Source organism: Amphiprion ocellaris, chromosome 16, assembly GCF_022539595.1.
Source record: "Amphiprion ocellaris isolate individual 3 ecotype Okinawa chromosome 16, ASM2253959v1, whole genome shotgun sequence".
Classification (NCBI taxonomy): Eukaryota; Metazoa; Chordata; class Actinopteri; family Pomacentridae; genus Amphiprion; species Amphiprion ocellaris.
The window spans coordinates 9,065,266-9,087,946 of record NC_072781.1 but is presented as its reverse complement, the minus strand read 5'-3'; the positions used below and the strand labels follow the sequence as shown (position 1 = coordinate 9,087,946).

Below are 22,681 nucleotides of genomic sequence, written 5' to 3'. Positions count from 1 at the left end.
AGGGTTGGCTGTACTCCTTCACATTTCCTTCCCTGCAGACATCAAACACTTATTACTCCCCATCCTGGCCCTGCTAACTGACTGGCCAGTCTGGGCCACACGGGGACCCCATTATTAGAGTCATTTCAGTGCCCATCCTGACGCCTGTTAGGCAGTTCTCTACCTGGGGCTCCTGCTCCCTGCCTGCCCGACTGAGTGCCTGGCCAGCCAAACAGTGATTGGACATGACATAGTGACAGAAAACAGGGGAGAAGGGCAATAGAAATAAAGGAACAGAGATGGCAGAGTGAGGCAGACACAGACCGGGGAGAGAGGAAGGTGGGTATGGAAGCCAGGGCCCTTGTGGCGCAGGGTGTGCCCATCAACACGGATGAGCGTTAGCCAAGAGCTGCATGTCACAATGATGGAGAGGCTGGATCACTCACATCAGAGTTTCATCTGACTGGAAGATATCAATCTCCGGGCCTAATCCAAAAGGACATGGTAAAATATCCTTTAACATTGCTCTTCCACCCTGCCTTTGTGTGTCCCCTGCTCCTGTCTCTCTCGCAGCTGAAAATGTGTGTAACCTTCATTGTTGGACCTCAATCGACCACACTCATTTTCACATCCCATTTCCTCTGTCTCTAGCACTGACAGTCAAATTATGATGGGCAAAACGGTACCTTGACATATGGCATTTAGCACAATTTGTCTCTAAACGTGGCAAGAAAATCGAAAAAAAAAAGCAGAGATTACTGCATAAGTGTACTGTCGAGATGTTTTGAAACAGAGTACTGAGGAAAATTATACATGTGCATATACAATGTGTGGCATTTAATCTGAAGGGGTGGGTTATCTGTTTGACAAGATGTAAAAATTAATATAATGTATTAATTTATTTATATACACAGTACTTGGACTTACAGCATCTTACCAAGGATTGAAGGAGAAAATTTGTTGATCGGCTAACACTTCCATTTACAGAAATGCTACATAATACTACGTGTTATTATTTTTCAAAATTAGGATTTAGAGGAATAGTCTCAGGTGAGTTCTTGGTAAATTATTTGAAAAATGATTTACAGAAATATAACATAATGTAACTGCTATGGCAGTTACAAAAGCGGGAATGTAACCAAACAAATACTGTAAACGTGAGGTTGAAGTGATGAAAAATGGATTCTTGCCGACATGACATGCAGCTCAAAATTACGGCTGTGTCAAATTATACGCCGTCATTTCCTGCCAGAATTTAAACTGATGAACCCGCATTGGCCAATCAGGTGCGAGGCGGAGGTAATGATAGGTTTGTGTTGTGTGGAATATTTCATGCCCCTCTGGCTTGCCTCTGCCCCATGCAGATGGATGGCTCCAATGTAACTCTATTTCTTTTAATTAATACGGCATATCCCCTGTTCATATGCAGAGAGTGAGGGAGGGGACAGAGAGATGAAGGTATGAGGGAATGATTAACTGTGGACCTGTCCCTCTTCGTGAGAAATGATCTTGCCTCTTCTCCTCTCCCAAGTCTTCCCTCCTCCTCTCTTCATTTCTGTCTCCCTCACTCTCCCCTTTGCCTGTGTCCCACTTCATTTCTTGCCTGTACCCTCCCCTCTCTTTCCCCTTATCTCCCTCTCTCTTCACCTCTCTTTTCCCCCCTCTGACACTCTCGGACTGTCCTCAGCCCCTGCACATCTCCTGACAGGTAGAATAATAACGCTCGTACATCACTGCCCCGAAAAGTCCAATAACCTAAATCTTCACTTGCCACACACCCCGGGACTCAATTACTTTATTGACATGTAATCTTCATAAGGGGAGAAATATTGAGCATGTAAGGTCAGCCGGTTATGAAGACATATTATCATATTATCTGCATGAGGGTTGTAGGGGCTAGGACCTGACAAAGCTAATTATAATGGTACATGTTTCAGAGCTCAGAGCGTATTATCTGCTTGGCTGCTTGGTTGAGCCACAGCTGAGGTATAGAGGAGAAGGGGATGAGATTTCAAACCTAATAGGGGCAGGATGTCATCTCAGGGCATGGGAATTAATGAAGCCAAATATTATCGACTGCACATCACGGCATTAATGCCCTTGATTTGTTCATTGTATTTGTCAGGATTGCTTCGCTCTACACTAATGGGCAAAAACACATCACAACGTGTGCTGACTGAGGTAGAAATTCATAAAACCGTACAACAAAGAAACAGCTGCATTTCTTCAAGTTTTCTACAAAAAAGGAGGCAAATAAGCCATTGTAAGTGCTGTAGCTTGATCTGTTCCTCAGCCAAAATGTCACAACGGGTTAGTGAGGGACAGATGCCCGTGGCTGTGTTATCACTTCCCTCCCAAGGTTATCTTAATATCATCCTCTCGGCTCTGTTATTGCAATCTACTGCCCGCTACATAAAGCAACACAATAACCTGTGTGATGGCTCACCATATCTTACACTGAGGTTTATTCCACAATGTATTCACTTCAAAATACATTTTCTTTACCACAGGGGTATAACGAAAAAGAAAAAAAAAAGAGAAAAACTAAAATTGTTATTTTAATCAAAACACAGAGGACCAAAGGGCACAAAACAAACAGTTGGCTAGCCCAGAGACAACGCATCTCAGGGTCACTAGTGGAATGCAAACAAGGAATCCCACCGCCAGATATGTGCATTTCACTTTATCCAACATCATGCCCTCTGCCCTGTCTCTGTTATCCAGCTGTCCAAGTCCTTAACTCAGAATTGCTGCTGCTGCAGAAGATGCCTAAAATGGTGTGGAGCGGCTGGCCAGTGCTGCCAAAAGGTTATGTGTTAACACTTGCTAATGGTGTCAAATAAAGAGGCATATTTTCGATTTTTTTTTTCTCAGCCTCTTCAGGGAGTTAAAACAGAGAATGAAAATGTTCCATTTATTTGTATTTGAATATTACGTTTTCAGCGTTTTTAATCATACAGTTTCTTACCGACAATTTGTGGCATTGTGTTCTGTTTACTTGCACTTCAATCAAGCACATTTATTACAACAGAACCAAACACTGAGTTGATAAACCCAACAAAGACTACAACAGTGTATATACAAATGCATAATCAGAATCCAACATTTTTCTGAGCAGATATGTGGTTTGATGCCGACTAATTCTGAAGGTTTGGTTTTGAATGCATGTTTGTCCAGAGGGAGGGGAATGAAGGAAAAATGCCTTTTAAAATTACAACAATCTGGGATAAATTCCTATGTTTGAAAAAATGATTCAGTCAATCCAATCATCTTGCACTGCAGTGACATAACATGCCAGAAACTATCTACGAATCAAATTATGATGGTGAAATAACGTGTCCGCTCATATTATCGTGACAGAGAAACCTGCTCTGTCTGTTTAAAGGGACTTAATAAGCAAATCAAAGTGACAGATTAAAAGGTTGTTTTGGACTTTCCAGCATTTCAGTGACCTCGCTCTTTTCATTCTGGTTGAGCTGAGATGTTGATGCCTGCACAAGCCATAAAAGACCCGCTACTTCCTGTAACCGAGGATCCCGTTTCTATTTTAAAGAGATAAAATGCATGTCAGCTCAACAAAATAGCTCTGGCATTCAAATCCAGCTGACCTTATGGACTTCGAGGCAGGGCGGGACAAGCTGACCCACAGAATCTGTGACACCGTGTCTGTGTTCGGTTCAGCCCTGACACGGTTCATTCAGTTGGCGAATGAATCTGAAATAAATAGAAGCTCGGATCCATAGCGGTGGAATCCCAGCATATGGGATAATGGCCTTCTCTTCTCTTTACAAGCAACAAATCCAAACAAGGCTTTCACACAGCCCGGTGCAATGAATAATCTAAATGGCACTTAATGTGAGCTATGCTGATACTCTGACAATAGTTTGTGTTCAGACATCACAGCTTAGTGTCTCCCAATTGTATATTGATGCCGAGGCAGTTGACAATAAATCACTGGATTCACCAGAGTGAATCCAGAGAGTGAGAAAACAGTTTAGACAATGGCCCAATGGAGCTTACCATAATTGACAGATGAGTTCAGTTCTTTCCACCACAATAGCTTTGAGCATTGAGGGTACCTGAGAATGAGTGTCTTAGTGTGTATGTATGATGTTTCAGGACCCACAATACTCTTGAAAAAGTGTAGTAGCAGTCGGACATTGCAATCCACTCTCATCCATGCATTAGTACTGTAAATATCTCCATTATCATTGTTGCATCTCCACCATTGCATCCACACTCACTTTAAAAAGTTCATAAAGCTTATTAAGGTTCACAAAATTTCCAAGTGTTCTAATTTGCACAGTGCTGTATTACTTCAGTAAAATCCGGCCCATTGGGCCCATCAAGCAGTGGTCATTTTCAGTTAAAAAAAAATAAATAAATAAAAAGCAGTCACTTCCTAATAACTAAAGTATATAGAACCCTTAATTTGCAACTACATTTCCAATCTCCCTAAATCAATCACTGCAACATCTGTATGCCAAGAACTTTAAAGTACAATAAACGAATTATGTTTTAAAGGACACTTTTGCCACAACCAGGAAATTATTTTTGGAGCTTTGATCACTGTTCTTATGGATAATAATAACATTGTGCTCATCAAACTGCTGACATCTGCTGATATGACAATATTATAGTATATCTACTCTTAGATGTATGTTGCTTTGGATAAAAATGTCGGCTAAATGAAATTGTAGAAATGGTAAATTGTAGAATATTGGCAGTCTGACACCATATTTCTTGTGGTTTAATGTTATTAGACCCAGAAGAAATATCAACCAAAACTACAGTTGAAGTTTTGTCAAAGCTTCACTTGTAACGTATAAAATGTTCTTCTTTAATGTATAACAACATCCAATCCAGGAGCTACAGATCTTTCCAAGGTAAATGTGTGCTGTTATTACTAAATAGACAGATTGGTGATTTCCAAGCCATTAGAGATCCATGATGCCATTATCATAGCTCGTGCCTATAGCTATATTACAATGCAAGTTAATGTATATTGTGTTGTAAACAGCATGATGTTTGTTCCATATGGCATGCATATGTCGGTGTGTGATGTGTATCTATGCAACAAAACTGAGTTAACCTCTGTGTAATATCACTGTAATCATAACTGATACAAAGTGTTACCACCTCACAGTAATTGTAAGATTACATGTGTTATCATCTTTGTTGCATTGATGTACTTTGGGGTGGATAGTTTTCCAGTGTAATCTCACCTGTTTTTAAAATAAAATCAAATACACTACACTTCAACTTGAAAATAATTATTGTATAACGACACTATTTTGAATAATTTATCACTTTAGTGATATACCACAGGGGTGTATTTAGTTTTGTTGTACACTCTACATGATGAACCAGGGGAGGTATGTGTATCAGTGTTATTGCCTCTTTGAGTCTGTCCTCTAACAAGACACTGGAGTGCACCTCATGTTGTGTGTGAATTATCAGTGATGGCCCCTTTTCTCTCTGAATATTAGTGATTCTGCGGCATGTACAGCTCTGCTGCGATGCCTGACAGAAAGGTACAGTGATGTAGCACAGCTGTTTAGCCATGCAGCATGATAAACTAGCTACTGAGTGAATTGAAATCTAATTTGTTTGAGCCATTAACCAGACTAGCATTAAGGCATGTTTTCATCTTGAATGATTGCTGTGTGAGATCAGTTCCCCTAGAATTAGCATCTAGAGTCTACTCAAAATATAATTTATTAAAAACACCCTGATTAAGATATATGCAGCTACATAAACCAACAAGATAAATATATTTAACAAGGTCTGAATCTAATTCTGTTAACTTGTTCTATCATGCAATACTAAAATATGAGACACTCAATATCTCTGTTTGAACATCCCTGTTGATATGCAGTAATTACGAAGCTACGAGGCCTTATTGTGGTCGTCTTCTGTCCTCTTTTAGAATGACAAGTTGTCCAGCATCTGCCTGCACGTTAGCAGCTATTCATCAGTATGAAGGGTAGCAAACCCCCTCACACAGACAGACTCCGCCTGCTCACCGAGCAATTTGTTCCAAGGGGTACTGACAAGAGAAAAAAAAACTGGTGGACACAACATCCATCCTGCTGTAAAAATATCCAAAACCATCTGGCACCTAACCCCCAACTTAAATTACCATGATGGGCTCCCACCTTTGGAAACCATGAAGGCTACAGAAACCTGCTCCAGCTTCTGAGTGAAAGCATGACTTGAAAGCGCAGACCGCATCTCAGTTGTCCCAAACCACAACTACAAATCATGGTGGAAAATGAATAGTGTAGCTGCATTAGAATCAGAGTTGATTGTAGCAGACCTATCCACTTTGGATGATTTATGTTCTGCTACCTTCCTGGGAATGACCAGCGCTACTGGGAAGTAGACCAAGGTCCAGAGCACCAGCAGCATGTTTTTCCAAGAGGGCTGGGCCTCCTTGGCTGAAACTCACGTCCTTGTCTATCTGCTTGACACGTTAGGAGAAGCAGCCAACAAACTTACGTCGGTTTGCGCCGAAGGAAGTTTTAATGGGTGAGTCCAGTTGGGTTTGTGTCATCATAAATAACAAAGGTTTGTCTGCAATGGTCACGGACGGTAAAGATTTAAGAGGCTCCATCTTTTCCTGTTGTTAAGAAAATGGCTCGAAGTTTGCAATCATCATATTTCAGCGGAGAAAGATGGGAGAGTTGCAAAGTATGACTGTAAGGCTTTCAAGCTGACTGTTGAGAATGCTTCATTATAAAGTAATGCAGGTGTTTTACAAAAACCGCAGCACACAATTAATTTGTACAGTGACTTCAGACTGCTCATATTCAGACAGAAAATGTCTAATTTGATCGGTGAACTCTTTGTGGCATAGTGAAATTCTTTGGATCATTTCAGTCAAACCAGATGCAGAATACTTTAACTTGACTAAAACAGCCCTTATTAAGGCAGAATATTACAGTGGGAAATATTTACATTTATACACATAGTCAAAGGAAGTAACAAACAAATATCTTGGAATAGCTCAGAAGCTGACAGTCCTTTTCTTTCCACTTTAAGTTTTCGCTGTATACGCCCAACATCAGTTTAAGAACTCAAAACACTCAGGAGACTCTCTCAGCTACATCAAACGGCAAGGTAAAAACAATGGTGTCACTGACATTTCCCCAAACCCTGCACAAACAGAATTATTCACACACTGCGAGAGGAGTGCCATCCGATAACGGAGAGATAATGACACTTGGTGGAAGGCAGCTTTCTCAAAGCAGTTTAGAGCTGGCACGTCAGAGTTTGGCAGTTAAGCCTGTCATGGAAGTTGAGGAGGTTAACCTGGCATTTTAATCTAGCCTGCTTCTGAAGGAGAAAATGTAGAGGTGATTTCCAGGGCTAGTAATAACAAGAACAGGCCTGCCTCCAAAAATGAGCTCTCATCACTTCGGATGCGGACGCTGCGGTGCTATGCGAGGCTGCGGTGAAGGATTGCAGACCCAGTTTGCTTCGTCCCCTCTCCCCTCATCCATCTCCATAGGCCGGCTTAAATGGATATTCATGTTGCTGAGCCAATCCACTCCTGGGAGGAATAATATCACATCATCTGACTCAGATAAAGGAAATAGAGCCTGTCTTATACAGGGGGGAGTATATACTACTGTGATGTGCTGTGATATGCAGCAGGAGCTACACTGCCAAGGAATAGATTGATGTGACTGGGACTGAATTTTCAGGCGCTTGTTCATTCCACACAAGGCTAGGCTAGAAAAAAATCTATTATGGAAGAGATTCAGCTATTAGTATCCGCTTTTTTCATACATAACAAGCAGAGAGAGTAGAAACCTAATGGCTTTCTTTTTAATGCATAATTATTATTACTGCTCGAGGAAAAAATAAAGATAAAGTGTATATGAGTTGACAAGCCATGCATGCATGGAGTGTAGGTATATATCAGAAAGCGCAGTATATATTTAGAAAAGTACAATGATGGTTGTGTTTAGACGATTTAAAAATAATACAGTGTAAAAATACTTTTTTATTAGCAGAAGACCTACATTCAAAAGTTTATTTATAAAGCCCCTACCTATGCAGAATTTATCAGAACTTTTATTAGAATATTATTAGAGTTCTAACATTGCTAAAGTGAAGCTAGGGTAAGGTGTAGGGTAGTTCCACCTGCATAGATGCATTTTATCTGATCATATATGCAATCTTAAAATGTAAACATATCCATTGTAGCTTGTAATGGTACAAAAATGTAGAATGTTACTAGATAAAATGCAGTCAAGTTTAAGAAAATGGAAATACTTAAGTATTACACATTCAAATTAGAATCAAATACAATAGTTGAGTAACTGTACTAAACTGTCAAAGTACAATATTTTATGACGATAAAATCTATCAATGGGTAAAGTTGAGTGTGGTCATATAAACAAATCAGACGGTGTTTTTGAGGTTTCCATTTTTGCAGCTCTGTTGGGATGAACATGACAACATAGGAGATGGCAACAGGACACCCAGTCATTACACACTAAACTTAGACACCTCATCAGCTCACCAGCTGGCAAACACTGCAAAGAAATAAAACCTTCATGTAGTGCCGAGTGCTCGGGAAACATTTTTATGAACTCAGTACCCGGGAAGAAGGCCATGTCTTTACTTTGTTAATTTACTTTGTAGAGCTTGGAGCAGAGGCTTGGCGCATAGCTGGCAGTGAAATCTATATATATCATTCTCTGTAACAACATTTCAGCATCTGTCGTTGCTCATTGGTGTTGAATGCACACATCATCTATAGTTTGCTTTACTGCCGGAGAAAGCAGCTCTGCAAAAGGACACTCTGGGCCAGTCTGGAAGAAAAGCTTACACGTTGCTGTTTCCATATGGCTCGCTTTAGTTGTGTGGGGGCCAGTGCGAGTCTTTGTGTTTAAGAGTGATGTTTATCAGGGGACAGATCCTGCTGGTATAATCATTACTAGGCTGAGTGAAATGTCTTGCAGAGCACGTACATAATGTCTAATGGGAAACGTCAAAGGTGCTCTGTCTTTTCTCAACGAGTTCCAGCGAGGACATTTCCATACTTATGGAACATGCCAAGGCAGTCCAAAACCAGAATGGGAAGACTGTCAGCAGAAAGATGAGAGTTTTCATTCTAAGTGACATCAAACTGAACTGAGGTATCACTCAAGATAAGAACGGAAACAACTGAAAACAGAGAAGAAAACAAGGGAGTAAGGAAACAGATGTCAGAGGTAATGTATCAGTTCATTTACCGAACAATTCTGTAACCAGCAGCACATGTGCTTGCTTGTGAAAAAAAAAAACGAACTTCACGAAAAAAAGGAAACATTTGCATTCATGGCAACATCTAATCCATGCAGTTATAAACAATACAATCAGCTCTGGTTATTAAACAAGCAACAATAAAACAGACATTGGGGAACTGTATATCTGTTTTGATGCATTAACATCCTTTAAAGCCGTCACACACACTTTTAGTTTTACTAAGTGCCTTGTGCAAAGAACATTAAGTTATCAGTCAAACCAACAACCTTTTCCTTCATTATGGGAACAGCAAAGTTTCAACACTGGCAGTTTAGTCATCCATTAGTCATGTATCTCATCCAGATGTCTGGCGGAGGGGAGGAGGGGAGGAGGAGATAGCAGCAGGTGTAGATCTCTCTGAGCCCAGCTGAGCTCTAAAAGGCAGTGCTTAGCACCCACAGCTCCGTCATCTGGCCTCTCCCCTGTCTCCACCAGCCTCTCGACAGCCCATTCCTCATCATTTACCCCTTTTTGGCAAAGCCCAGAGCCCTTCTAATGGGCCGCTCTGAATGCTTCCAGATGTTTGTTTATTTGTTGTGCAGCAACTGTAAAACAGTTTACTCTTAGCTTGGATCTGTTCCCGTTGCTCCATTTTGGGGGAGGTTGAGGGAGCTTCGAGGGGGGAATGTAGCAGGAGTTGCAGTGCGGATCACCCCCGACATGTAATGAAAGCAAACTTCCAAACAAATGTGAGGTGCCCCATGGGTGTCATCAGGAAGGCTTTTTTTTTTTTTTTGCTTTGAAGGCAGCTCTTCTCCTGGGATTTCAATAACAGTTGTGCACCATTTAAGATACATACATACAAAGTAGCTGGAAGCAGGCCCAGAACAACAAGATTAAAAAGGCCCAGGGCTCATACTGTAAGGCAGATTTCAGGCATTTTCCTTGTCTGTTTACTCTGCTTGTGCAAAGATATCCCTTTCGTTTACTACTGTCACTGCTGAGGGATGGCCTAATCAAATTTAATCCGATACCTGTAAAATAAAACAAGAAAAGCTGCTACTACTGTCTGGCATATTTATTGAAATATACAGAGGAGATGAAAAGCATTCATTTAAAATCTCCTCTCTGCACATGAATATATCAATCAAGACTGAAGTATTGTTTTGTTTTTTTTTACATACATCTGAACTACAGTTATAATTAGATCTAAACTTGCGAATCTCACTTCAAAATGTATCATCCTAAGAAAATGACAAGGTGGTAATAAATAACTCAGCACATTGTTTCGCAGGCTGGAATAATAAGACGTCATAGCAAGCTACACAAATGCAATATGTCGCCGACTGTGGTTTACTACAATGGTATGGACCAGTCTCCAGTGAGACGCACTGTACTTTAGGCTGGGACTTCATTTTGGACTGTTAGATTTAGAGTTGAGTTGGCAGCTGGACCAGCAGTAAGAGTTAGAGCCAAGGTGACAGTAGTGGAGGATCCCCAGGCCCCTCTGCCAGATTATATACACCACTTGGGTGTGTGTCACGCCTTCACCAAGACACACCAGAGCCCCCACCCTCCTCCTTCACTTTGTCTTTTGTCTCTCTTCTTTGAAATTCTCGTCTTCTTTCACAGTTTAAGTCTTGTCTTCTTCCTGACTTTTCCTCTCTCCTTTTATCTTTCCCCCTATTTTTGTCTCTCTCTCTGCCGTCAGATGTGGTCTACGAAATTATGATTTAAATTTCCGTACCACAACGGCACATCTTTCCAATGCATCCCCCCTCCACCTCCTTCTCTTCCTCCTCCTCCTCCTCCACTCTCCCCTGTTTTTCTTTCTTGCTGCCTTATTTTAGTCTGTCTCTTCCAGGTTGATTCCTCTACCAGCCAAGACAGGGGCTTATCCTGGAGTTCTGTCCTTGGTTTCCACCCCTCTCTCCCTGGGCAGTGACCTGCCAGAGGCTGGCCTCCTCTGGGAGCTCCTTGCTGCTGTAATTACCTCTGGCACCCGGGCTGTGGGGCTTCCACACAGGTGACATGGTGGAGTGGTTGGGTGCAAAGGGTTGAAAGGAGGAAAGGGAGGTTCTTTCTGTGCAGACGACAGGGCGATGCCAGAAACACTGCTGATCTGCCTGCTGCTGCGGGAGTCAGGATAGAACTATACAGTCTCCCTTGTCCCTCTATTAAAAAGAGCACTTTATTAACCCCTACAAGACTACTGTCACATACTGTATAATGTCTACTTTAAAATCTACCTACTAACTACTGACTAAATTATTACCCAGCAAAGTACATTTTATCTCATGTATTCAGTGTGGTTTCTCAAAATTATGGCACAAAACAATGGATTACTTTAGAAAAAGCAGGCAGTTGTGATGGCAAAAATGGGACATACAGTGTAACCAGTGTGGTTCACTTTTGCAGCAGATTTCAAACAAATGCATAGTGAATTGTTTAATTTACCATGTGTATTGAAACAATCCTGTTGCAGTGAACTACACAAAATTATGCAGCATATTGTTTCACCCCTATTGTTTATATCCCGAATTTAACTCAGTAAACACTCAGTTGTTTGGAATTACTGTCGGAATCATTTTGTTTGTTGTAGCACCGCTTTGCCACCGCTTTGTTCTCTTTGAACGAGGAGTTGCTGTGACCATCTCCCACACATAAAGAAAACTTAAGTGTATTTAAGAAGTGTAAATAAATGGGGAGAGTGAGAGAGAAAAAAAGGAGGATAGGGGGCTTGAGGCAGGGACATGAAGAGGAGGTGAAGGGCGAAGATGAGGGCTGTGTTATCTAAGACTGCAGCGCTGCATCATAAAAATAACAAATGGAGACTGTCACTGTTGCTCAGATCTCAGACAGAGAGGAAAAATATTTCATGTGTCACGTCCCCTCACCTTTAAATGGGATGTTCTTAGCCAGGTCTGATTTTGACAAAGCACAAGGCTCTTTCTGTCCTTACATCCGATGAGAGCTGCCACCATCCAGGCTTTCATGACATAGATCTGTCCTTGGCACCGTAAATGGGGGTTGTGGGCTTGAGGTCTGCTCTGCTGTGTATAAGGTAGGGACACTCGCTCCCGATAAGTCGAGCTACTGAAGGTACAGTCAGCTCATTACAAGTGTTTTGCACTGTGAAGTCAGTTATGAATCTCTCGGGGATATGAAACAATCCAGAGAAGTGGGGCTTACTGTGAAAAGCCTGAATACAAATAAGCCACTCCTCTATGAGTCAGGCTGTCTGAAACCTGAATACCTGAAAACCTGAAACAGATTCAGGATGTCCATTTACATTAAAGCAGACCCTGCATTGTAGTTCTTTTTTGCTATCTTTCAGGAATATGTAAAATTTCTGGTGATAAATTATGTTTATTAGCTTAATTTTAATGCAACTGTCATTCTTAAGACAGCCAATAAAATGCCTGTTAGAAATCCAAGATCACAGACTGACTAAAATGTCATACTGGACTTTAGGTTGATTCAGATCCCAATATCCACGCTTAGCATAAAGCAAATCCTCTCAAATTAATACAAACTCCTTTTAGGTAATTTTTTAATTTGACTTGTGGGAAAAGTTTGTGTAATATAATTCAGCTTTAGGGCTGTGTACTAAAATCTCAGCTACAAATTCAGTAGGTGGCCTTCACTAATAATTTATGAATTTAACATTGTATGTTTTTAATGAATATGATGCATTGTTCCTAGGGTGAAGTGTTTGATGTTAAGAAGTTGCTACATAATTACATCAACTGACTGCACTGGGTCAATGTGAGGTCCAATCAATGTCTCACAACAACACATCAAGGATGCTTCATCTTGCAGATGTACTGTGTGCTCCCACGCATACATTCAGATCAGAGTTAACCTAGATTACTCAGATTTATTCCCACTATCAGCACATCACACAGATGAGATGAGATCAATAGGAAGGATAACATAACTTCGACTCAAGTTCAATAGATTCCCACTCTTTGCAGTTGTTAGGGTTATGACTCATATTTACATAATCCATGGGCCTAGGTTCTGAATGCATTCTAATATTTAATGCTACTTCATGTTTATTTGAAGAATATCTGTACAGATGTACACAGAATCCACCTGACTGAAAAGGTTATAAAGACCAAAGGTTATTCTGTTTTTCTTACCTTTATGGGTCTTGGCATCTCTGGATCCTCGGGGTAGAGGGGTGTAGGGCAGTGGGTGACTTTCAGATCCAGCCTCATTAGGTGGCTGGGAGAAAGAAGTCATAGAAAAACAAGGAATATTTAGATGATAAAAGGTCTGACAAGTTTAAAAATATCACTTTAGCTGACTGTGAGTGTCATCAATCCTTATGAATTGGTAACTGTTGGAAACACTGCTCCTGTTTAAATACTTAATATAGGAAGTCATGTTTTATTACTTCTCACGGATTGTGCAGCTACATCCTCCAGCTGCTGTGATAAACTGGTGATGACTGATCTACAACCTGCTTAGAGAGGAGGGTTCTTAACCTTCACTCAGCCATGACCTCCTACAGTGGTCAACTAAAGGGTAAACAATGCTCAGTCTGCACAGGCAATGCAGTCCAGTCATGCGAAGGCAGCGGCACAAAATGTTTTCCCCACACTGGTTTTAAGAGAAGGAATGCAAATTGCATTTTAAATACTCATCTCTGTTTAACGCACTATCTTATTTAATGTCAAATAATTGAAACAAAAGGTAAATATGTGAATAGATTCCTGGTTGAGCAACTGGAATGAGCTATTGATTGTAAGCAAAGTCTGAGGTTCAGGCTGCACAAGTGTGACAGATGCCGCTTTGCAACAAAAAGAAAACAGAGGCCTCAATCTCAGAGCATATTCCCAAACAAGAGCTTTTGTGTTGTTATTCTTTGGTGCACTTTCAAGGTCCAAAACATCCTCATCCTTCCCTTAGCCTTTTAGCTAGTGAAGCAGGCAGTTTATCATGACACAGCGATATCTGATGCCTTTGCAGAAATACTTTCCTTTCCTGCAGGAAGGAATTCACTGGGCCTTTAATCATAGCAAGAGACTCAACTGACAAATACATATTAGAGATGGTTTGGAGCTGCATTTTCCCCACTTTTATTGTTGTTCCTCTACATGCCCATGCATAACCTTGAGAAATGGAAGGGTCTGCACTGTTAAATGGAACCATATTCTTCATGGGCAAAGAGAGCACTGTGAACTGAAAACGATCACATAATGTGCTTTCAGATAGCATCTCTGAAAGGCATTAAGGTCTGGCCAGCATGTGTCTCGTATTACACCAAGGAGAAAAATGGCAAAATAACCCTATTTTGAGGCCTTACTACATATATGCTGGAATACCATGCCTTTGAAAGAAACAGCTTAGAATAGGAATATTGTTTTGACAGCAGACCTGCTGCTCTCAGCCTCTGTAGTGGCTAAAACCTGTTCAGAAATATCCAAGATCACTCCTCGCTTGTGAGATGTACTTGTATGGAATGGGTAATACAAGAAGTAAAACAACCCAAAATAAGAACATACTGTACTCAGTATGAACTGCCACCTCCCATTTGAGGAAAAACAATCAGGTATTCATGCTCAGTTCAGCTGCACGATCTGCAAAACAGATACTGCAGAGAACCAATGAAAGATCCTGAAGCAAAATAGGATGATGATCCACCCGTCCTGTTTTCAAAAGAGTCTCTTTATTCTACCAATTTGCATTTTGCCACTGAGCTTTGAGGATTTAATTGATACTGGCTTTCAGAGCGAATGCACAAAGATTCTGTCTGTGACAATTATTATGAAGCTGAAGTGAGCAACCCAGGCATTAAGGAGGGGAATTGTGAGCTGTCTCTGGCTGATCTACCTTCATGCTCTTAAGAGCCACCGCAGAGTTGCGCCCCTGCTTGCCTCATTTCCTGGCTTGCTTGAAAGATCACAAGCCTGGGCCTCTTCAGGCCTGCTTGGCCCACAAAAGCCCCTCCTAATCCTGCTGCTTGCCCACAATTAATCTTCCTAGTTGCCACATTATTAACAGCACCACCCACAGACTGTGTTCGGGGGGTGCTGGAAGAGAACAAGGAAAGGGAGGACTGCTGGGGTTAGCTGAATACTAGATAGAGCCTTGGACTGCCTTCACATGTTGGCTTTGGTCCTATGGAACATCAGTCACCTTGCTTTAAGTATCGCCACCCACCCAGTCCCAGCGCTATGCATGACACCACTACTTCACCTCCTCGCTATCATGCCTGCTGATCAAACACCCGGCCCATTCAACATCTGCGGCTGTTGTCACTTCCTGTCCTATCCAGTCCCTCCCACAGAACATCAATCAGCTTCCACTTATCCCAGGCCCTCCACTTTCTACTCTCCCACCTTCCTCATTACCCCTCGACATTTGCACTCTTTCGCTTTAGTCAATGACCTGTCTTGAGGACGAGAAAGCATCCATGCTAATGATGACATGTTAAACAAATGACGGAAAACTTTCACCGTTTCTCTTTGAAGAGGGCTGATGGACTGCAACTCTTTTTACCTAGGTTTTGGTTCCCATTGCAGATGAATGTCTAAATGCAAGATTTCCACAAAAATTTCTGACAATGCCATATGGGGGAATGAACAGCCTTGGTGGAGTACTGCACTGTCTGAGTGCTTTTCCTGTATTTTAGCTTCTATGATTGTATATTTCAGGATATCTATTCAATACGTGTAAACCCATAGTGACAATGTGCAAACCCATAATGAAAACACCAATGACGAAGTAGCAACCATTGGAAGGAACTTAGGGTTCAGTGTCTTTGGCATGTGGACAGGAGAAGGTGGGACTGAACTGCCAACCTGATATTAATGTGAAATCTGCTCTCCTAGATTTAAACAATTGGAATTCAGCTTGTTTTTTACATACTACAAGCTGAGATATTGCACTGTTAAATGGGGATGTCGGAATATGGCATTGTATGATTAATCAGAGGAGTGTAAGTAAGACAATTTCCTGATTTTTTTGCATTTACTTTAAAATATAGAAACTGACCACCATGCGTGTTCATACAAGTGCAAGCTCTTAAAGGTCTGGAGCAAAGTAAATACAAGCATGTCACTTGTAGGATTGTGCCTCACACATTATGTTTTTAAAGGAAGTGCTACATCTTTGCTCCTACACTCGATATTCCCCCGTTTCTGTATCATTTCTTTCGCTCTGTCTTGATTTCTCCAGTTGTACCTACACTGAACAGAGGGAGGTGCTGCTGTGTTGTCTATTTAAGATGCTCCTGGACCTCCTTTTTCCTCTCCTTCCCTCTCAGTCTCTCTGCTGTCCAGATTAGTCTGCTCATCAAGCTGAGCATTGTTTTAATTTGCTGGGCCCGGGGCATATGCTGAGTGTTCACATCATTATTGTCTCTGTGCAATGTGAGTTATCACCACAGCTTATGATAATGTGGCACAAATTTACAGGCTGGGAAGCACCATGGATTCTGTGATAATAAAGGGTGGACAGAGGCGAGTGGAAACAGTGAGAGAGAAATGAAGAAAATGTGTGTGTGAGGGAGAGAGAGAGAGGGAGGAAGGTGGAGAGAGGAAGCTCTGTTAGATGTCATTATGAAAGATGATTCCCATACTAGATAATACATCACACCAGTGCTGTCTGTCTTCTCCTTTTCACTGTTGTTATGTGAATAAATGCTGATAAACCCAGAGGCAATAGTGATTATTACTTCCAACATATCACCATGAGAGAGGGGAGCAGGACGAGGTAGACAGGGGAGGGATGGAAGGGGAAGAAAAGCGAATCACAAAAGAGAGTCACATGAAGCACATAACCACCTCCACGGTGGGAATCTTGAAAATACGAGACAATAAAAAAAGTGAGTCAGGGAAAGTTGACGCTCATGTTTTTCAGATGCAACCACTACAAAGTTGACAAAGTTTTGCAAGCTTGGCTGTCGATTACAAATCTCGATGGGTCTTATATTACAGCACATTATGCTGACATCAGTTGATCTGGAAAGATTTCTCTAAAATGGGATAACGATGTCGGCTGTCACAGTAGAAGTACATAAAGTAACCACTTAGCGCCATGTTCTACAGGCTGCTTTCCTCTTTGGCTGCCTGGCCCCAAAGTCTCACCCCGACCAGCTCATCCTGACACAGCTGGTTCCTGCCTTGCCTCACCTCACCTCCCTCCTTAAGACTGACCAGCAATACAATCTAATTACAGCCGCGCTACAGAGGGAGACCAGTGTAAACACCAGCCCTTTTTATCTCCTTATACATCTGGACAAGTAGACAAAGTGCTAAAAGGAAATAAATGTGGCCTGACAGCCACATCAAAGAGTTCAGCCAGAGGCTTACTGCTACTTAGGGCACAGGAATGTTGTTGCTAAGCATCAGCCCACAACCTATCAGGGTGCAAAGAGGGCCCTGTCCTGCCTTTAGAGAGGGAAAAGGGGAAAAGAGAGAAATGAAGAGGAGAGAGAGGGAGGGAGGCAGGAGAGGGGGGCTGACATTGAGGGGAGGCTAGGGACTCAAGGAGATTTTTGTAGCTTAAAGCAATTGTTGGAAGAAACAAGTCTTCTGTTTTGTTTTCTCTTGACACCATTTCTGCTTTTTGTGCTTGCAAAAGACATGTATAAAAATGTCTTTTGATATGTTTTCTCTTTGGGTCTATATCAAAATATTTCTTTTGTGTCTGTGCATGGAACTTTTTTCACATCTTGTCTCTATAAACTGGTGCTGCTTTCTGATCATGTTAGAGATCAGAGGAGACACAACTTGTGAACTTATTTGAGTCAACATTTAATGCTGGCATGACACGTTTATTTCTTCACTAGATGGAATTTTTTATGATTCATGTTTCATACTTCTGAAGTTCGGGGTTACAAACAATGCAACACTTTTAGAAACAAACAAGGAAAAACGAATAAGTAGCACTGGCTGGGAGCATGTAATGGCAATGATGAAATGAAAAAAAAGGCTCTAATGCACCACCAGAGATCAAATCAGCCTCTCATATATACAGACTTTGGCATGCTTTCAAATAGAAGTCTAACATAATAAACTATGCATGTATTAAAACACAAAATATTATATTTGGATGTTATTTTATAGCCATAAAAAACATCTTTTCAGCAGCAACCAAAACTGGTATCATAATTCAAACAATTTTATTTTATGCGTGATCCTAATGACTGTGGCTTAAGGGAGCAAAGAAGAGATTATAATGTGTTTTAAATTGCTGTTGTGTGCATGCAAACTATTAATTCTGTTTTCGTAGGTAATCGCAAGGAGAAGAACATTTGATGTAATGGTGCCTGCACTTGTGAGCAGCACGGCGGTCTTTTGCTCAGCAGGAAGACTGCTGAGCGTGTGTTAAATGATTAACCAGTTCTACTCCAATGAACTTGCTCTGAGTAAATGTATCATATGATCACTGATCACAAGAGCAACTGTTCTGATGTTTCGCTCGGGGCACGAGGCACACAAAGTGAACCAGCAACAGTGAAACCTGCGGTTCTGTGTACGGCTAAGCGTCAGACAGGCAAAGGTTGAGTGCTGCTGGACGTTAATCATCCATAGCGATGACTCAGAGATGGTAATAGGGCTGTGTTTGTTTTTAGGTTGAAACTTAAAAAGTCATTCGACCTTTTCTGTGAGCGTCTTGCGGAATTATTGTAGGTGATTTAAGGCAATATGTAAGCCTGTAGTACAGGTACACAGTACAATTAGCTGGAGGCTATTTCTTATTTTGTTCTAGTTTGACCTTTCCATTGGTACAGATTCTAAAACTACAAAGTCTAAAATAAATCATGAAATGTTGTATATATTAGCTAAAACAATGATTGAAAGTCTTATTCAAACTTTCACACAAAACATAACTGATTGTTTCATATATTTGCATAAGCACACACGAGTTCTTTTATCTACAAAACAGGAGAAAAAGCAAGATGTGAATGTTCTGATCTACTTGTGACAAAAATCATTTTTGTCATAGTTTTACCTTATTTAACTGGTGTGAAAAGAAATATTTTCATCTTTCCTTGTTTAACGCAAACTACACAAACACCACAAAACCACAGCAACTCAGGAGTGTGACATATCATGAGGCTTTCTGTTCCGATTAGGGGCTGTAGCTAACGTCAGGGCTGTTTTCTAGAGTGTAGGATGTTTAATAATTGAAGACTCTGGGAGCGGGCCTGTCACACCGGCTTGTCTAGAATGTTTCCTATGCAATTAGACGCCGAGAGACATTTGAAGAGGACCCACAAAAAGAGCCACAAAAAGTGACATGTGAACTTAAAGGAAATTAGCTCTTCACACGAGTGAAATGTGAAGGTTACTTAGCAATGCTTAACTCAGACTGCGGCTGTGTGAAGTGTGTGTTTGACTCAGCCCCGCTACGAAGACTGCGATTTTCTTTACTTTGAGCCGGCTTCAGTCAGTGAGATCACAGAGGGAATGAAAACTAATTTTGACTCAAGGCACACAGAGAGGAAAAAAAAAAAGAGGGGTGGAAAAAAAAAACCTGAGATGTGTCGAAATAATGAGATCTCTTGATGTTTTCTGGGAAGATATGGGATGATGCCGACAGATGCACAACTCACATCTTCACCCAAGGACACAGACACACAAACACCCGTTAACTGCAACTTCAAAACACACAAATTTGCATGTGTGCACGAACTCACATTAAAAAGCTCTCGCACACACCCTCTCGTATTATCTGAACGCATGAAACACTAATGCACGTGTACTTCAATGTTCGCTCCCATTCAAGCAAAAACAGAAACTGATTAGTTGATTAGTGCAGATCCAGACTTGCATGATGAAAATACACTTCAACCTCTGTTTTCGAAATGTAAGAACTCTGACCGGAGCTCAAAGCAAAATGTTCAGGGTGCTCATTTTATCTTATACTTATTTTGTCATCACACAAAGACAATTTTGAAGCGTGCAATCATGCGGCTGTGAATTATGAACTGGTAATAGCAGTAAAAAAAACGCTGGTAAGAACACACATAATTACAATAATTAAGCTACTGAAAATTAAATCCCCCTTGTTTTTTTTCATTTGAAAATATTACATGACAAACTGTAAATACAGATGATTAATATGCCTTCTCTCCATCTCCTCCAATCCCTGACAAGCTTTCACGAGAAGTTCCCCCCCACATCTGCATCTCGGAGTCCTATGATAACACTGTCATCCTCCACACCTATCATAAGTCACAGGCAAACGACCCAGATCCTCCGTCGCGAGACAGAACCCTCAGCGGGCCTGTAAGCTGTATCATTACACCATGTCATCTTTATGGCAAGGAGCAAAGCCCAGCTCTCTAATTACACTCTGCTTACTCCATTTACCCAGACAGGGACAGAGCAGCAGGCAAACAAAGCATTAAAAATGGAGTGCTTCCCTGTGCTCCTATGGATGCCCGTGTTGTTCTACTGGTGGCTGTTGTTGTCCCCTGGTTGTCGTTGTTGCTGTTTCTGTAAAAGCTGCCGAGGAAAGATAGTAAACGCCGCCACTGCCTTCCTCTCCTCTCCTCTCCTCCTTGACTTTCCCACCTCCTTCTATTCTTCAACCCTTCCCTCAAAAGGACTTATGAAGGTGAGTGGCTGTGTGACAGGCCAGAAATAAAAGAGACAAACCAGGGATAAAAATTAAATAAAAAGTAGCTGTCTTAAACAGTAATTGCACTCCTTTGCTGAGCATGCTTTCAGATATATAAACCTGATTTACTGTCGGTGTTGCTGCCACAAATCAGAAGGCCCTCTGAGAAACACTCATGCTATGAAATTGTTTAATCTCATCAAGTTCTGCTTTCACAGCAGGCCATAAATCACATAGTCTTTGTTATCATAGACCTCCATGAGCGCCTCTGAGGCAAGCAATGGATCGTGGGTATATATAATCTTGACTGCGCAAACAGCAGGGTCTGAGCAGCCTGAAATACTTTCATATTAGCCGCGGTGCAGCTGGCGGAACACAAGCGCCCTGATGGATATCTCATTTCCTGCACTCTGCATCTATTTCGAGCAAATTATTACTGCATAAATTTCTTGTCAACAGAAACGGCCAATTAATTAAGTTAAAATGCACTCGTGATCACATCCACACACCAAACAGGGGAGCCGGGGCGATTTTCCACTAAGCGAATTTACTGCAGGGGTCACCGTAATGAATGATTTTAAACTTTGTCATAAAGTCGCAGACAGGCCAATATCTACACGGGGGCTGCTGTACGGACTAACCCGTGACATATTTGCATAAAGCGTATTTATGTGGAAACGCTAGAGGACGACAGCCAGGGTGGGGGAATAAAGTTTACAACTACAAAACAAAATGTCCGCCAACTTCTGCCTCTGTAGTATCTCATCAAAGACGCACGCGGAGGATTGGATCGAGATCACGGAAGCACCTTTGCCATTTAAGATACAAAATATACACACTTAACAGAGCTTGAATGAATTATTCATAATGTACGAGGGGTTGGGAGTTTGTGGGGGTGGAGGGTGGCGGCGGTTGTTTATTCAGCTTGGGCCGTTTATCAGACAGTGAGGATCCCACGGCGGGGATGAGCTCGGAGATTTATCTGCGCTTGGGCTCCAAAGCAGATAAATCAAGGGGTGTAATCATGCTCTGAGTGGCCTAGCTGTGACCCCGTAGTGAACTAATGACACAGGGATATCTAAGCCCCTTTTCCTGTTCCTGGGTTAGGCCCTTAGGTTAGTCCCCCTGTCAGACACAAGCTAAAGAAAGACATGGCTACACCAGAAAAACAGAAAGGAAACTTAAGGCCCTTCATGTCCCCTTTGTCCTGTTTACACAACATCACAGAGCAGGATTGTTCACCCACTACTAAAAATAACAGTGTTGGAAACAAAGTAACAGCAGAAGACGACTGTACAACAATGTTTGCTCAAACAATGGCAATGAGTATCGATTGCAAGTATACACATAGCGAGTACACAAGCCGCTATTCACAACAGTCCATGTAAAAGATACGGCTGTTTGGCTGAGGATGTCTCCCATTCCCTCCCAGAGCAAAAGGCTTTCTCCTGGACTGAGCCTGCTCTGATTTATCATGTCTTCTGCTAGCAGGCTGTCCGCTGATTAAGCCAGTGGAACTTTGTTTCACTCTCCTCTCTCTTTAATCTGTCTCTCAGCGAGATAAATTAGCCAGTGCCGTGCCAGCTCCTGCACTCTTTACCTCCCTCCCTCCGTCTCTTCCTCTCTCCCCGCTTTTCTCCCTGTTTATCTTTTCTGTCTGTCACACATTGAGAAGAGAGCAGACACATCTGCTCCTACGCTGCTGCAGGAGATAGGGCTGGGCTACATCCCCGGTCAGATTTAGCAAAGAGTGTCTGTGAGTGAGAACCCAGAGAATGAGTGTGTTTTTCCTCTCTTTTTCGCTCCTTGACAACATTCTGTCAAACATTCTCCCTCTCCTTGGCTGAGCCTATGCTCTTTGTTGTTAGCTAATAAATCA

General features: G+C 41.6%; 1 protein-coding gene across 1 annotated transcript in view; it reads right to left on the bottom strand.

Moving 5' to 3' along the window:
* The window catches only part of lrmda (leucine rich melanocyte differentiation associated), a 200,930-nt gene that overhangs the window by 13,484 nt on the left and 164,765 nt on the right, over positions 1-22,681 (bottom strand). Inside the window, exon 6 of the mRNA XM_035953005.2 lies at positions 13,365-13,449. Within this exon, the coding sequence (XP_035808898.2) occupies positions 13,365-13,449 (85 nt within the window). The remainder of the gene's footprint in view (positions 1-13,364; positions 13,450-22,681) is intronic.